This window comes from Chlorocebus sabaeus, chromosome 6 (genome assembly GCF_047675955.1).
Source record: "Chlorocebus sabaeus isolate Y175 chromosome 6, mChlSab1.0.hap1, whole genome shotgun sequence".
Taxonomy (NCBI): domain Eukaryota; kingdom Metazoa; phylum Chordata; class Mammalia; order Primates; family Cercopithecidae; genus Chlorocebus; species Chlorocebus sabaeus.
In genome coordinates this window covers 46,030,700-46,047,785 of record NC_132909.1, presented here as the reverse complement: position 1 = coordinate 46,047,785, position 17,086 = coordinate 46,030,700, and the positions used below count along the sequence as shown (strand labels likewise).

The 17,086-nt window shown below is 49.2% G+C and overlaps 1 protein-coding gene across 1 annotated transcript in view; it reads right to left on the bottom strand.

Moving 5' to 3' along the window:
* Nucleotides 1-17,086, bottom strand: part of CPAMD8 (C3 and PZP like alpha-2-macroglobulin domain containing 8) — a 120,355-nt gene that overhangs the window by 66,344 nt on the left and 36,925 nt on the right. Inside the window, 4 exon segments of the mRNA XM_007995665.3 lie at nucleotides 58-207; nucleotides 1,409-1,581; nucleotides 4,284-4,473; nucleotides 15,430-15,558. Of these exon segments, the coding sequence (XP_007993856.3) occupies nucleotides 58-207; nucleotides 1,409-1,581; nucleotides 4,284-4,473; nucleotides 15,430-15,558 (642 nt within the window).

Sequence of the window (17,086 nt, the reverse complement as noted above, 5' to 3'; positions counted from 1 at the left end):
AAGAGAAGGTAAGGCCCCATGGAGGTACCAGAACCCAAACCCGAGGGCTCTGCTCACCTGGGCAGGAGTCAGCCGGAACCCAGACCTGAGCAGGTAGACACTCTTATCAACTGCGGCGACACACACACAGCTGCCCCTTGCAGCCCTGATCCGCAGGTCGACAACCTCCCCAGGTTGGGTCTCATTTGCTGAATACGTCACTGAAACCTGGGCACAAATGCGACAAGGGATAAGAAACTTGGTTCAGTTGGCCGGGAGTCGTGGCTCACGCCGGTAATCCCAACACTTTGGGAGGCTGAGGCGGGTGGATCACCTGAGGTCAGGTGTTCGAGACCAGCCTGGCCAACATGGTGAAATCCCGTCTCTACTAAAAATACAAAATTTAGCTGGGCCTGGTGGCGGGTGCCTGGCATCCCGGCTACTTGGTAGGCTGAGGCAGGAGAATCTCTTGAAGCCGGGAGGCAGAGGTTTCAGTGAGCTAAGACAGCATTGTTGCACCCCAGCCAGGGCACTAAGAGTGAAACTCCGTCTCAAACAACAACAACAAAAAACTTGGTTCAACCCAGGTTTGGTCCAGTCCAGAGGCATCTCTTCTGCCTCACCCATGCACTCCCTGCCCACCGAGGACAGTGGGTCTTTGCCTGCTCTGCCTTGCCACCTGGTTGGAACTGGTCCCACACTGTGATGGGCAGCTGGTCATTGTGCAGCAGACACAAAAAAGGGAACACAGAGGGACAGGGAGAGATGGGAAGGCAGTGCTGGCCGAGAGCATGTGGCAGTCTGTTTAGAAGTTGTAGGGAGGAGCCAGGCACAGTGGCTCACAACTGTAATCCCAGCACTTTGGGAGGCTGAGGCGGGAGGATCACTTGAAGCCAGTAGATCAAGACCAGCCTGGCCAAAGTGGTGAAACCCCGTCTCTACTAAAAATACAAAAATTAGCCAGACGTGGTGGTGCATGCCTGTAATCTCAGCTACTCAGGAGGCTGAGGCAGGAGAATTGCTTGAACCCGGGAGGCAGAGGCTGCAGTGAGCCGAGATCACACCACTGCACTCCAGCCTGGGTGACAGAGCTAGACTCCGTCTCAAAAAATAATGGTAATGATAAAAGTTGTTGCAGGGAGGGGGATAGGAGGCTGAGGGTGCTGATAGAAACAAGTGCTGTCCCTTAAATCCTGAATTCAACAAAGGTAGAAAACAATTGATGGCTTTCCTTATGTGTTGTGAACGCAATTTCCTTTTGGGTGACTTTTGGAGACGCTTCAGTAAAGATGCAACTCATGTTCCCACAATTCCTTATGTCACACTGACACAACATGAGTCTCAGGTGTGTACAGAACCCCTGGTCAGCACCTTGGAGAAGCCCCGAGGGTCCTTGGCTGTGTCCCGGGTTCAGTGTGCAATGCTCTACCTGGTTTTCGAAGAAGGTCTCAACTGCAAATTGAAGGCTGTCGGCGACCCCTTCTCCATTCTCCCTGACATAGAAGACCAGCAGGCGACCGAGGGGGACCATGCTGGGGGTCACGGCCAGACGAAGAGAGGTCACACACACATTGACCTCAGCTGCTGGGGCTGGTGGGGGCTCTGAGGTGAGCAAAAGTAGAGAGAAGTGGTGAACTCTCCACATCTGACATGCAACCTCAGCCATTCAGGCTCTGCCCCAATTTGCCCTGCACTATACTCCTGTCTACACATTGAGACAGTCTGCATCTTCGGTTTTGAAATGCCCTTCCCAGGCTACATCCTCAGTCAATGCTGACTCTTCCCATTGACTCAGCTCTAGGGTCACCATGGGCTCCTACAGAGCAGGCTGGAATTTGCCTAGAATCATCCTCTCTGCCAGGGAACACGGTCCCTTCTCCCTGACCAGCCCTCTGCTTCCTCCGTGGACAGCAAAACCACCTTGGCCTGTCCAGGCAGCACCACTCCAGCTCCCCAGTATGCCCCTGACCCCCGATCTCTCCCTCTGATTGGCTCCATCTTGCTGGGGCCTGAGGCCAGCAGACCTGGGCAGCCATTATTTGCTGACTTGAACTGAGTTCATACTTCCTTCCTTGTGGGTAAATGATCCTTAAAGGATAGAGGATCTTAGAAGCCTGTCCAGGCACTCCCAAGTACTCTACTGCAAGAGAATGAGAGTAGAAAGGCACCCAGTTCCAGAATGGGCCATCTGTCAGCTGATTCTGTGCAGAGTTCAGAGCAGCCAGTGGACAGGGATGGTTGGGGGAACTGGGGGCAGAAGGAAACTCACGGCCAGTAGGAAGAGGTGGGTACCCAATTGGCCTTGGGGTTCAAATCCTGGCTCTGGCCCTTACTAGGCAATGGAAAAGTCCCTGAAACCCCCAAGTCACAGCCCATTCATCTGCAGATGGACACAGTGGAACCACCACCAGCCCAGGCTGCAGTTGGGTTAAATGGGGACAGATTGTGGGGAGTCCCAAGCCCAGGGCCAGCCCCGGACAAGGGTTCCAGGAAGACATAAAGCCCCTGTTATTTCACCCAGAAGAGAAGAGAAGACCAAGAGGATGCAGGTACACCATGCCAAAAGCACAACTCTGGCCAGCAGTTGTCAACCAAGGCAATTCTGCTACCCAGGGGATGCTGGCAATGTCTGCAGACATTTTTTGGTCATCATTGCTGGAAGGGATGCTACTGGCTTCTGGTGAGTAGAAGCCAAAGATGCTGCTCACCATCCTACAGTGCATGGGATGATCCCAAATGTTGACAGTGCAGAGGGTGAGAAAGCCTGCCTAAGAAAGAGGGATCTTCTCTATCTATTTATCCATCCATCCACCTATCCACTCATCTTTCTATCTATCCATCCATCCATTCATATCTTCATCCATCCACCATCTACCCATCCATCCACCCACCCACCATCCACCCTTCCCTCTATTCACCAACCATCCATCATCCACCCACTCAACCACCCTCCACCACCACCATCCATCCATCCACCCACCACCACCACCATCGATCCACCCATCCCTCTATTCATCATCCATCATCCACCCACCCATCCACTATCCATCCATCTGTGTATTCATCCATCATGCACCCATCCATCCACCATCCAATCATCTATCCATCTGTTCATCCATCCATCATCCACTCATCCACCCACCCCACTATCCATCCATCTATTCTTCCATCCATCATCCCCATCCATCCACCTACTATCCATCCATCTATCGATCCAACCATCCATTCATCCATCATCCACCCATCCACCCACCCACTATCCATCCATCCATCCATCTATTCATCCAATCATCCACCCACCCATTATCCATCCATCCATCTTTCTGTCCATCCATCCATCTGTCCATTCATCCATCCATCCATCCATCCATCCATCCATCCTTCCATCCATCCACTATTCTATCAGTCCATCCATCCAACCATCCATTCATCCATCTTCCTATCTGCCCATCCATCCATCAATCCATCCCTCCATCACCTATAGGGCTATTGGCATCTAGGGAGTGGAGGCCAGGGATGCTGCTCCACATTCTACAGTGCCTCCACCACAGAGAATGATCTTGCCCAAATGCTGATAGTGCCAAGGTTGGGAAACCTTGCCTTAGCCTGAGAGACCCTGCCTGTCTATCTATCTATTCACCCATCATTCTATCTATCTACCTACCTATCTCAGTGATTCTCACTTGGGAGTGACTCTGCCCCCTGGGGATAGTGGCAATATCTGAAGACTTTTGAGGTCATCATACTGTGGAGAGCTGGTACTACTGGCATCTGAGGGGGAGAGACCAGGGATGCTGCTCAGCACCCTACAGTGCAGAGAGTGCCATCCACTCTAGAGTGATCTACCCCCTCCTAAATGTCTATAGTGCTCAAGTTGGGGATCCTGTATTGGCAAGAAGGGCTTTGAAGAAGAGGGGACTAAGGAAGTCCCCTGCGAGGAGGGCCTTATAAGGAGCACATGGTGTCAAAAAGAGAGAAAAGGAAGAGGACTCATAGGCAGAACCACCTGGGCAAAGAGGCAACAGCACAGTGTGGGCCAGTGCAAGAGCCCAGTCTGTGGCTGGATTGTCCCTGTCCCCTGCAGACAGAGTGAGAAGAGCCTGTGGCCTGAACCTCTCCACTTCCAGCGGCTGATCACTGTCCTCCTGGACCAGTCTGGTATTGTTAAGGATGTGTCCCCTCTGCCCCAAGGCAGGCTCCCCTCTCCGCTGGGTTTTGCCTTGTCCTTCCTTACAGGAGCACCCACCTTAGTCTCAATGGTTCAGAAGGAAGAACAGGAACCTTCTCCCTGCTGCTCGGCTCACCTGTCTCAGAAAGGTGTGTTAAACGAATCGGTTTCTCCAGGGCAGGGGCTGCCCGCTTGCTTCGCTGCTGGGTGACGTGGGCAGGCTGCTGGCCCGATAGCACAATATTGCCCCGCGCAGCCACCTCGTAGTACAGGGTAAAGTTGCAGGGACATGTGGACCTCACAGAAAAATCGGCTTCTTCCCCAACCTATGGAAGACACGCAGCATGGGGGACCCTGCCTGACACCAACGTTGCAGCCCACCACAGGGAAACAGCCACTCTGGGGCCAGAGGGAGGCTGGGATGGCTGAGGGAGCGGAGTGCCCAGCATCCAGTCCTGGCCCCTAGTTTTTTGTTTTGTTTTGTTTTGTTTTCTTTGTTAAGATGGTGTTTCACTCTTGTTACCCAGGCTGGCATGCAATGGTGAGATCTCGGCTCACTGCAACCTCTCCCTCCTGGGTTCGAGTGATTCTCCTGCCTCAGCCTCCTTCCTGGGTAGCCAAGATGACAGGCACCCGCCACCATGCCCATATAATTTTTGTATTTTTAGTAGAAACAGGGTTTCACCATGTTGGCCAGGCTGGTCTCAAACCCTGACCTTGTGATCCACCCACCTCGGCCTCCCAAAGTGCTGGCATTAATAGGCGTGAGCCACCGCACCCAGCCGGTGGCCCCTAGTTCTGTATATGGCCTGAGGCTCACCTCCTTGCAGGATTGTGGTATAGATGAAACGTGATGATGGTGTGAAAGCCCTCAGTAAGGTGTCGTGCAGTAAAGAATTGAACCTGGCCTAAAGAGAAGGCTGGTCTTTGCCCATAGCTCCTGGGAGGTGATTTAAGCTCTTCGAATGTCCTGCGTGATAAGAGCATCTTTGTCTACTTGGGGTCTTGGGTCACATCAGGTAGTAATAAATATGATTTCTGGAGGAGGCCTTGGGCCATGCAGCATCAGATCAACCTGTGGAGAAGCTGGGGAATGAGATTAGTCACGGAGGCAGGTGGTCATCTGTGTCTATGTGACTGAGCTCCAGTGAAAACTCTGGACACCAGGCCAGGTGTGGCAGCTCATGCCTGTAATCCCAGTGCTATGGGAGGCCAAAGCAGGAGGATTGCTTGAGGCCAGGGGCTTGAGACCAGACTGGGCAACATGGCAAGATCCCATCTCTATTTGAAAGAAGAAGAAGAAGAAGAAGGAGAAGAAGGAGAAGAAGGAGAAGAAGGAGAAGAAGGAGAAGAAGGAGAAGAAGGAGAAGAAGGAGAAGAAGGAGAAGAAGGAGAAGAAGAAGAAGAAGAAGAAGAAGAAGAAGAAGAAGAAGAAGAAGAAGAAGAAGAAGAAGAAGAAGAAGAAGAAGGAGGAGGAGGAGGAGGAGGAGGAGGAGGAGGAGGAGGAGGAGGAGGAGGAGGAGGAGAAGGAGGAGGAGGAGGAAACATAACTCTGGACACCAAGGTTCCAGGGAGCTTCCCTAGTTGGCAGTACACCATGCATGCTGTCCCACATCTCTGGTGGGAAAATAACACTGTCCCTGACTCTATGCAGAGAGAACAAGTAAGTTCATGTTCAGAATTCTTCTGGACTCTGCATCATCAGCCTCTTGTCTTCACTGATTTTCATGTGTATTGTTTAGTGTAATAAATTGTAACCGTAAGTATAACAGCTTTTAGTGAGTCCTGTTAATTCTTCTAGAGAATTAAAGAAACTGCAGTAGTGTGAGGACCCCCAAACTCTGCAATTGGCATCAGAAGAAAAAGTTGTCTTAAGAACTGTTTACGGCCAGGCACAGTGGCTCTTGCCTGTAATCCCAGCACTTTGGGGAGCTGAGGCAGACAGATCGCTCAAGTTCAGAAGTTAGAGAGCAGCCTGGGCAACACAGTAAGACCCCTATCTCTACAAAAAAGTACAAAAAAAAAAAAAATTGGCCGGGCGTGGTGGCACATGCCTGTAGTCCCAGCTACTCAGGGGGCTGAGGTGGGAGGGTCACTTGAGCCTAGGAAGTCAAGGCTGCAGTGAGTCATGATCGTACCACTGCACTCCAGCCTGGGTAACAGAGTGAGACCCTGTCTCCAAAAAAATAAAAATAAAATACTGTTTCCTAATTTTGAATGTGCTAATGCCGCCAGTGGGCTGGGCCTTCTCTTAGGATATGAACTCAATGAGTTGGGTCCTATCATAGTCCCCAAGTTCCCAGAGGGGAAAACTGGAAACTGAGGCCTTGGTTCTTTGTCCAATGTCAGTGAGTGTAGGGCAGGATTATACTCAGGGGAGCTGATGCCAAGGCCCCACACTGAACCCTGAAGCTGCCATTATTCTGATATCAGGAAAGCTAAGGCCTCCCAGGTCTTAAGATCTCTCTAGGGGGTTGGTGTGGCCATGTCCAATACTTAGCCCTAGGAATCCCCTCCTCTGTTCCATGTTTTGCAACCTGTGACTGTCTCCAAATGTTGGGATCACCCTGAAAGCCCAGAATAGGGATATCTGGAGTAGGGGAAGAGTGACATTCTTGCCATGGAAGCTTGGGCAAATCATTTCACCTCTCTGAGCCTGTTTTCCCATCTGTAAAATAAGGCTGTTATCTCCTGGACAGAGGGTCTTGAGGCTCCAATGAGATGATGTGTGTGTCATACTCAACATTGTACAGTGGACACTGTAGGTGGCTAATAAGTGTCATTCTGGCCGGATGCCATGGCTCACACCTGTAATCCCAGTACTTTGGTAGGCTAAGATAGGCAGATCACTTGAGCCCAAGAGCTTGAGACCAGCCTGGGCAACAAAGTGAGACCCCGTCTATAAAAAAATCAAAAAACTTTGGCCAGGCACAGTGGCTCACACCTGGTAATCTCAGCACATTGAATGGCTGAGGCAAGAGGATCGCTTGAGTCTAGGAGTTCAAGACCCGCCACAGCAACATGGTGAAACCCCATTTCTACAAAAATACAAAAACTAGCTGGATGCCGTGGTGGGTGCCTGTAGTCTCAGCTACTCAGGAAGCTAAGGCGGAAGGATCACTTGAGCCAGGGAGGTCAAGGAGTGGTGAGCCATGATCATGCCACTGCACTCTAGCCTGGGCAACAGAGTGAGATCCTGTCTCAACCAATCAATCAATCAACCAGTATTTTTTAAGTAAACAAATAAATAAATAGTAAGAAAAATAAATGTCATTCTACCTCCCCCTAAAGGAAGAATCTGTCTAAGAAGCTGGCCCTAAGGGACTCCCAAAGCCAAATTTGGAAAATTTGAGCAGCAAAAAGAAGAATGTCAGCTAAGTGCAGTGGCTCATGCCTGTAATCCTAACACTTTGGGAGGCTGAGGTAGGCAGATTGCTAGAGTTCAGGAGTTCAAGACCAGCCTGAAAAACATGGCGAAACTCCATCTCTACAAAAAATATTTAAAAATTGCTGGATGTGGTGGCACAAGCCTATAGTCCCAGCTATCTCAGGGGGCTGAGGCAGGAGGATCACTTGAGCATAGGAGGCCAAGGCTGCAGTAAGTCATGACTGTGCCACTACCCTCCAGTCTGGGGTGCTATGGTTTGGCTGTGTCTTCACCCAAATCTCATCTTGAATTGTAGCTCCCATAATTCCCATGTGTTGTGGGAGGGACCCAGTGGGAGATAATTGAATCATGGGGACAGTTTCCTCCATACTGTTCTCATGGTAGTGAATAAGTCTCATGAGATCCGTTAATTTTATAAGAGGTTTCCCTTTTCACTTGGTGCCCATTCTCTCTTGTCTGCCACCATGTAAGACGTACCTTTCACCTTCTGCCATGATTGTAAGGCCTCCCCAGCCACATGGAACTGTGAGTCCATTAAACCTCTTTTTCTGGCTGGGCATGGTGGCTCACGTCTCTAATCCCAGCATTTGGGGACGCCAAGGCAAGCGGATCACCTAAGGTCAGGAGTACAACACACCAGCCTGCCCAACATGGTAAAAGCCCACCTCTACAAAAATACAAAAATTAGCCAGGCACGATGGCAGGTGCCTGTAATCCCAGCTACTCAGGAGGCTGAGGCAGGAGAATTGCTTGAACCTAGGAGGCAGAGGTTCCAGTGAGCTGAGATTGTGCCATTGCACTCCAGCCCGGGTGACAGAGCGAGACTCCATCTCAAAATAAATAAATAAATAAATAAATAACAATAAACCTCTTTTTCTTTATAAATTACCAAGTCTTGGGTATGTCTTTATCAGCAGCATGAAAATGGACTAATATACCGGGTGACCAAGCAAGACCCTGTCTCAAAAATAAACAAACAAAAAAATAAAAATAAACAAAGAAAGGAAAAAGAAGAGTGTCAAGGTCATGAAAGACAAGGAAAGACTAAAATTTTCAGATTGGAGGAGACCAAGGAGATATGATGACTAAATGTGATGTGGGACCCTAAAGGTGATCCTGGATCAGAAAACAAGGCCATGAGTGGGAAAACTTGGGGAAATCCAAATAAAGTCTGGAGTCTGGTTAACACTGATGTCCAGTGTTGATTCTTAGCTATGACAAATGGATCATAGTCTTGTAAGATGTTAGCATTAGGGGAAACCTATCAAAATCTCAATGGCCTTTTTTGCAGAAACGGAACTGATCCTAAAATTTATATGAAAACACAAAGGACTCAGGAATCTTGAAAAAGAATAATAATGCTGGAGGACTCACACTTCCTAATTTCAAAACTTACTACAAAGTTACAGTAATCAAGAGAGTGTAGTACCAGCATAGGGAGAGACATAGAAATCAATGGGATAGAAGTGAGAGCCCTGAAATGAATCCAGACAGCTAAGGGCAACTGATTTGAAATAAGGGTGCCAAGACCATTCAATGGGGAAAGAATAGTCTTTTTAACAAACAGTGCTGGCCGGGTGCGGTGGCTCAAGCCTGTAATCCCAGCACTTTGGGAGGCCGAGGCGGGCGGATCATGAGGTCAGGAGATCGAGACCATCCTGGCTAACACGGTGAAACCCCGTCTCTACTAAAAAATACAAAAAAAACTAGCCAGGCAAGGTGGCAGGCGCCTGTAGTCCCAGCTACTCAGGAGGCTGAGGCAGGAGAATGGCGTGAACCCGGGAGGCAGAGCTTGCAGTGAGCTGAGATCCGGCCACAGCACTTCAGCCTGGGCGACAGAGCAAGACTCTGTCTCAAAAAAAAAAAAAAAAGAAAAAAAAAACCAGTGCTGAGACAACTGAATAGATGCATGCAAAAGAGTGTAGTCTGTGTGTGGTGGCTCACACCTGCAATCTCAACACTTTAGGAAGCTGAGGTGGGAGGATCACTTGAGCCCAGGAGGTTGAGCTGCAGTGAGCTATGATCACACCACTGCACTCCAGCCTGGATGACAGAGCAAAGTCCTATCTCAAAAGAGAGAGAGAGAGAGAGAGAGAGAGAGAGAGAGATTTAATTTGGATCCCTACCTCACACCATATAAAAAAATTAACTCAAAACAGATGAAAGACCTAAATGTAAGAGCTGAAACTATAAAACTCTTAAAAGAAAACACAGAAATAAATCATGACCTTGGATTTGGCAATGGTTTCTTTGAGATGTGGCACCAGAAGTACAAGGAGCAAAAGAAAAAGAGAAATGTGATTTCACCAAAATTAAAACTTTTTGTTGCACTAATGGACTCTGTCAGGAAAGTGAAAAGATAACCCGTAGTACAGGAGAAAATGTCTGCAAATTACACATCTGATGAGGGCTAGTATCCAGAATTTAGAAAGAACTTTCACGACTCAACAAACATAAACAATTCAATTATTAACAGTAGTGGGGCCGGGTGCGGTGGTTACATCTGTCATCTCAACACTTTGGGAGGCTGAGGCAAAGAGGATCACTTGAGGCCAGGAGTTCAAGACCAGCCTGGGTAGCATAGTGAAACCCCTAAAAACCAAGTGCATACACACAGGTGAGCGTGCACACATGCAAAAATGCACACACACACCCATGCATAGTCACATATGTGTGATACAATCATGCAGTCACACATGCAGGTAACCAAACACTAAATGTAAATTACATTTTAGGGTACCCCTTGAAAATCTGAATATTGCCTATGAATTAGACAATATAATTCAGTGAATGTAATTTTCTTAGGTATGACCTAAGAAATTTTCTTATGACCTAAGAAAATGGCCCTGAGGTCAGGTAATACAATGCCTTTTTTTAAGTATACCTTATGGTCAAGTATTTAAGAGTGAAGCACTATCATATCTGTAACTTGCTTTCAAATGCTGCAGCCAAAAAATGTGTAGAGAAATGGGTGGATGGGTGAATTGGTAGATGGATGGATGGATGAAGGGAGGGACAGAGGGAGAATGGATGGAGGAAGAGTGGATGAATGGAAGGATGACGGGTGCATGTATGGATGGACGAATGAAGGGTGGACGAATGGATGAAGGGCAGATGGATGGTAGATAAATGGATAGGGGTAGTGGGTGGATAGCTGGGTGGAGAAAGGAAAGAAGGAAGGAAGAAAGGAGGGAGGGAGAGTAAATAGATGGATGGATGATGGAGGGATGAAGGGAGGTGCAGAGGGAGGGTGGATGGATGGATGAATCGATAGATGGAGGATGGATGGATGGATGAAGGGTAGATGGATGGAGAGAAGATGACTGGATGAAGGGTAGTAGGTGGATGGTTGGGTGGAGGGAGGGAGGGAGGAAAGAAAAAGGGAGGAAGGGTGAATGAATGGAGGGAGAGAGGACGGATGGATGGAGGGATGAAGAGAGGGATAGATGGAGGGATGGAGAGAGGGATGGAGGGTGGATGGAGGGATTAATGAAAGGATATAGGCAAAACATTAATTTATAAATCTAGGTGAAAGTCTTATGGTTGTTTATTACATTAACATTTTCAATTTCACTCTAAATTTATAAATGTCCCCCTTATAAAAAGACACCCACACAAAAGTCCCCTTCTGCTTGAGATCTTGGGGGGGAAAAGGAGAGCACAAACCTTTCTCCTCTTCTTTACTAAATCTGTGGCATCAAAACAATCTTAAAAGATTGGAGTGACAGCCCCCGTTCAACAAGCAAAACAGGTTCAGAAGGGTAGGTGCTGAGACGTGGAGAGTCGAGATCCCAGCTCCCCGCTGCCTGGGCCCTGGTGCTAGAAGAGAAAGAGGTCCCTGCACCATGCCCATCCTAGCCCCAGCATGAACCCATCTTCCCTCCATGCCCTGAGGTTGTGCCTGGGCCACTCACGGCAGTTTGGTGGGAAGAAGGAGCTGGCGTTTGCTGAGCCACCTCAAACTGGATTGAGATGTCACTCGGAGAGCAAAATCTAAGTGACAGAGCCAGGTCTCCCCCTAATCAGAACAACAGTCTGGCCAGCTGAGAACACAAGGTTCCTTCCTGCCCCCTGAGGAGGAGGCCAGCGCCAGTGTCCCCGCCCTGCACCGCTGGTTTAATGGCATTACAACAAGAACAGTGTGTTCAGCCAAGCTGGGCATGATCCTGTCTGACTTCTCGTTCTTACAACCTCTGCAAAGGGCTGTTAATCCCAGGAAACAGGCAGTCTCGGCGCCACGATTCCTCCAAGCTGAACCCCAGGGGCCTTGATGTGATCAGAAAACGAGTGAGAAGTTTATGGGCTGGTAGGGCCCTGGGTGCTGTAATGGCAACTGGTTTCCATTAGGGGTGACATTTCTGCCAAGGCTGGGGCTGTAGCTTGAGCCAGAGGCTCTGCTGGGATTGCGGCCAGGATGCAAACGGCCCAGCCAGTGAGCCTGCCACCAGCCCACGGAGTTAACAGAGGGGTGATGGACCTTAAATATAGATGTGTATGGCCGGGCGCAGTGGCTCACGCCTGTAATCCCAACACTTTGGGAGGTCGAAGAAGGTGGATCACCTGAGGTCAGGAGTTTGAGACCATCCTGGTCTACATGGTGAAACCCTGTCTCTACTAAAAATACAAAAATAATTAGCTGAGCATGGTGGCAGGTGCCTGTAATCCCAGCTACTCAAGAGGCTGAGGCAGGAGAAGCGCTTGAACCTGGGAGATAGAGGTTGCAGTGAGCTGAGATTGTGCCACTGCACTCCAGCCTGGGCGACAGAGTGAGACTCTGTCAAAAAAAAAAAAAAAAGATATATATACATATATATGCATGTATATATATGTATCTAGATGTCTATGAACACACATGTACACAGCATATACATATATATGCACATATAAACAGGTGACTCTTGAAAAATACAGGTTTGAATTGCCCATGTCACTAATATGTGGATTTTCTTCCACCTCTGCCTGAGACAGCAGGACCCACCTCTCCTCTTCCTCCTCCTCCTCAGCCTATTCAACATGAAGACGACAAGGAAGAAGATCTTTACAACGATCCATTCCCACTTCATGAACAGTCAAGATATTTTCTCTTCTTTATTATTGTTTTTTTACCTGAGCCTGCCAGTGTACCTTACGATTTTCTTAATAACATTTTCGTTCCTCTAGCTTACATTAGTGTAAGAATACAGTATATCATACATAGAAAGTACAAAATCTGTGTTCGATGACTCTTTATGTTATCACTAAGGCTTCTGGTCAATAGTAAGCTACAGGTAAATTTAGTTAAGTTTAGTTTTGAGACAGGGTCTTGCTCTGTCACCCAGGCTGGAGTACAGTGGCATGATCATGGCTCACTGCAGTCCCAATCTTCCAGGCTCAAGTGATCCTCCTGCCTCAGCCTCTTGAGTAGCTGGGACTACAGGCATGCACCACCACATCCAGCTGGGGTTTTGTTTTTATTTTTGTTTTTGTTTTGATACAGACGGGATTTCACCATGTTGCCCAGGCTGGTCTCAAACTCCTGGGCTCAAGCTATCCTCCACACCCGGTCAGGAACTCTACTTTTTGTTCAAGGTTTTTATAATCTTACAACTGCTCTTAAAAACTTAAGTCTATTGGCCGGGCGAAGTGGCTCACGCCTGTAATCCCAGCACTTTGGGAGGCCGAGGTGGGTGGATCACGAGGTCAGGAGATCGAGACCATCCTGGCTAACACAGTGAAACCCCATCTCTACTAAAAAATACAAAAATCAGCTGGGCATGGTGGCTGGTGCCTGTAATCCCAGCTACTCGGGAGGCTGAGGCAGGAGAATGGCGGGTGAATCTGGGAGGCGGAGCTTGCAGTGAGCTGAGATCACGCCACTGCATTCCAGCCTGAGCGACAGAGCGAGACTCCGTCTCTTAAAAAAAAAATTAATAAGTCTATTAATTCAAAGAAAAACACACACACACATCTTATACAATCAGAATTGCAAAATAATAGACCCAGGAAAAATGAATGGCAGACACAGCTCTAAGTTCACCTTGTCTTCGCACTCAGTGTGCCTGTGTGGAGAAACTCCCAGGGCCTCTGCACTAAGGGAAGGCTCAAGGTAGTGGGGAATCCGGCCCCATAGCAGCAGCTCTGTGTCAAGTCTGGGTGCAGTGATGCCCTGAGGCAAAGTGGTGATCATCATTGTCAGCCCTGGGCCACAGCCTAAATGTCCGTAAGAAATAAATAGCAGGCCGGGCACGGTGGCTCAAGCCTGTAATCCCAGCACTTTGGGAGGCCGAGACGGGCGGATCACGAGGTCAGGAGATCGAGACCATCCTGGCTAACATGGTGAAACCCCGTCTCTACTAAAAAATACAAAAAAACTAGCCGGGTGAGGTGGCGGGCACCTGTAGTCCCAGCTACTCGGGAGACTGAGGCAGGAGAATGGCGTAAACCCGGGAGGCGGAGCTAGCAGTGAGCTGAGATCTGGCCACTGCACTCCAGCCTGGGCAACAGAGCGAGACTCCATCTCAAAAAAGAAAGAAAAAGAAAGAAAGAAAGAAAGAAAGAAAGAAAGAAAGAAAGAAAGAAAGAAAGAAAGAGCGAGCAATGGGCCAGGCGCAGTGGCTCACGTCTGTAATCCCAACACTGGGAGGCCAAGGTGGGCAGATCATGTGAGGTCAGAAGTTCAAGACCAACCCGGCCAACATGGTGAGACTCCATCTCTACTGGAATACAAAGATTAGCCAGGTGTGGTGGTGGGCACCTGCAATCCCAGCTACTCCAGAGGCTGAGGCAGGAGAATCACTTGAACCCTGGAGACAGAGGCTGCAGTGAGCTGAGATCGTGCCACTGCACTCCAGCCTGGGTGACAGAGTGAGACTCCGTCTCAAAAAAAAAAAAAAAAAGAAAAGAAATAAATAGTAATGCATGCATGCATTCCACAGAATTCTCCCCTTGCTGGGGAGATAAGGGATCCCTGTGTCAGCTGCAGTGTTAGGTCCCTTAGAGCAGGGGTCCCCAACTCCCAGGGCCATGGATCAGTACTGATTCATGGCCTGTTAGGAACCGGGTAACACAGCAGGCCGTGAGTGGCAGGCCGGCAGTCAAAAACTTCATCTGTATTTACAGCCACTCGCCATCACTCACATTACCACGTGGGCTCCGCCTCCTGTCAGATCAGCAGCGGCAGCATTAGATTCTCCCAGGAGCGTGAACCCTATTGTGAACTGCGCTTGCGTGGGATTTAGGTTGCACGCCCCTAATGAGAATCTAATGCCTGATGATCTGTCACTGTCTCCCATCACCCCCAGATGGGACTATCCAGTTGCAGGAAAACAAGCTCAGGGCTCCCACTGCTTCTACATGAAGGTGAATTGTATCATTGTTTCCTTATATATTGCAATGTCATAATAATACAAATAAAGTGCAAAATAAACATAAAGTCCTTGAATCATCCTGAAACTATCCCCTGCACCTGTGCCGCGGTCCGTGGAAAAATTGTCTACCACAAAACTAATCTTTGGTGCCCAAAAGGCTGACTACTGCTGCCTTAGAGGCTCACTCATGCTGCTTTTTTTTTTTTTTTTTGAGAAGGAATCTTGCTTTGTCACCCAGACTGAAGTGCAGTGGTGTGATCTCAGTTCATTGCAACCTCCACCTCCCAGGTTTAAGCAGTTCTCCTGCCTCAGCCTCCCGAGTAACTGGGATGACAGGCACGCACCACCACACCCGGCTAATTTTTGTATTTTTAGTAGAGATGGGGTTTCACCATGTTGGCCAGGCTGGTCTCAAAATCCTGACCTCCAGTGAACCGCCCGCCTCGGCCTCCCAAAGTGCTGGGATTACAGGTTGAACCACAGCACCCGGCTCATGCTGCTTTTTGGATCCCGCATGGCCCAGGAAGGGCAGCGCCTGAAAATCTTACCTGCAGTGGGTGGGAGGGTGGCTGTAGCTGCAGGTAGCACTGGCTGGGGGAGTACCAGCTTCCGAGGGAGAGGTAGCTGGGCAGGTACTGAGCCCCCACGGGCTTTCCGTTCAGTGCTGTCACCTTGGTCTGAAGAACAGAAGACACTTGGGTCAACACCTGAGTCCCAAGAGTAGAAAAGGGGGTCTTGGGGATGCTTCTGTCTGCTCTGCTCAGAAGCATCACCCTCTCATGCTCCAGTATCCCTTTGGAGAACCCTGTCCCCAATCCTCAGGGAGTAGCATCCAGTTGTCCAGCCTGGTCTTCCTAGCTCCAAGAAGCAAGCATCCAGCTGGGCACTGTGACTCACACCTCTAATCACAGCACTTCGGGAGGTTGCAGCAGGTGGATCATCTAAAGTCAGGAGTTCAAGACCAGCCTGGTCAACATGGTGAAATCCTGTCTCTACTAAAAAAAATACAAACATTAGCCAGGACTGGTGGGGCATACCTGTAATCCCAGCTACTCGGGAGGCTGAGGCATAAGAATTGCTTGAACCCAGGAGGCAGAGGCTGCCGTGAGCCGAGATCACACCATTGCACTCTAGCCTGGGCAACAGAGCAAGACTCTGTCTCAAAAAAAAAAAAAAAAAAAAAAAAAGAAGAAGAAGAAGAAGAAAGTGTCAAAAATTGGTCGAAGGGTGTTGGGGGCCAGGCACAGTGGGTTCATAGCTGTAATCTCAGCATTTTGGGAGGCAGAGGTGGGAGGATCACTTGGGCCCAGGAGTTCAAGACCAGCCTGGGCAACACAGCAAGATCCGGTCTCCACAAAAAAATTTTTGAAAATTACTGGGGCGTGATGGCACATGCCTGGAGACTCAGCTACTAGGGGAGGTTGACGCAGGAGGATCACTTGAATCCGGGAGTTCAAAGCTGCAAGTAGCTATGATCACACCATTGCACTCCAGCCTGGACAACAGAGCCAGACCACGTCTCTGAAATCATTTTAAAAAGAAGTTGGGGCCGGGCGCGGTGGCTCAAGCCTGTAATCCCAGCACTTTGGGAGGCCGAGACGGGCGGATCAAGAGGTCAGGAGATCGAGACCATCCTGGCTAACCCGGTGAAACCCCGTCTCTACTAAAAAAATACAAAAAACTAGCCGGGCGAGGTGGCGGGCACCTGTAGTCCTAGCTACTCGGGAGGCTGAGGCAGGAGAATGGCGTGAACCCGGGAGGCGGAGCTTGCAGTGAGCAGAGATCCAGCCACTGCACTCCAGCCTGGGCGACAGAGCGAGACTCCGTCTCCAAAAAAAAAAAAAAAAAAAAAAAAAAAAGAAGTTGGGCTGGGCGTGGTGACTCACACCTATAATCCCAGGATTTTGGGAGGCCAAGGTGGGCAGATCACGAGGTGAGGAGATCAAGACCATCCTGGCCAACATGGTGAAACCCTGTCTCTACTAAAATACAAAAAATTAGCTGGGCATGGTGGCGTGCACCTGTAGTCCCAGCTACTTGGGAGGCTGAGGCAGGGGAATCACTTGAACATGTGAAGCAGAGGTTGCAGTGAGCCAGGATCATGCCACTGCATTCCAGCCTGGGCAACAAGAGCAAAACTCCATCTCAAAAAAAAAAAAAAAAAAAAAGGTTGGCCTGCTTCTGTCTCTGGCTCCTGGGACTCTA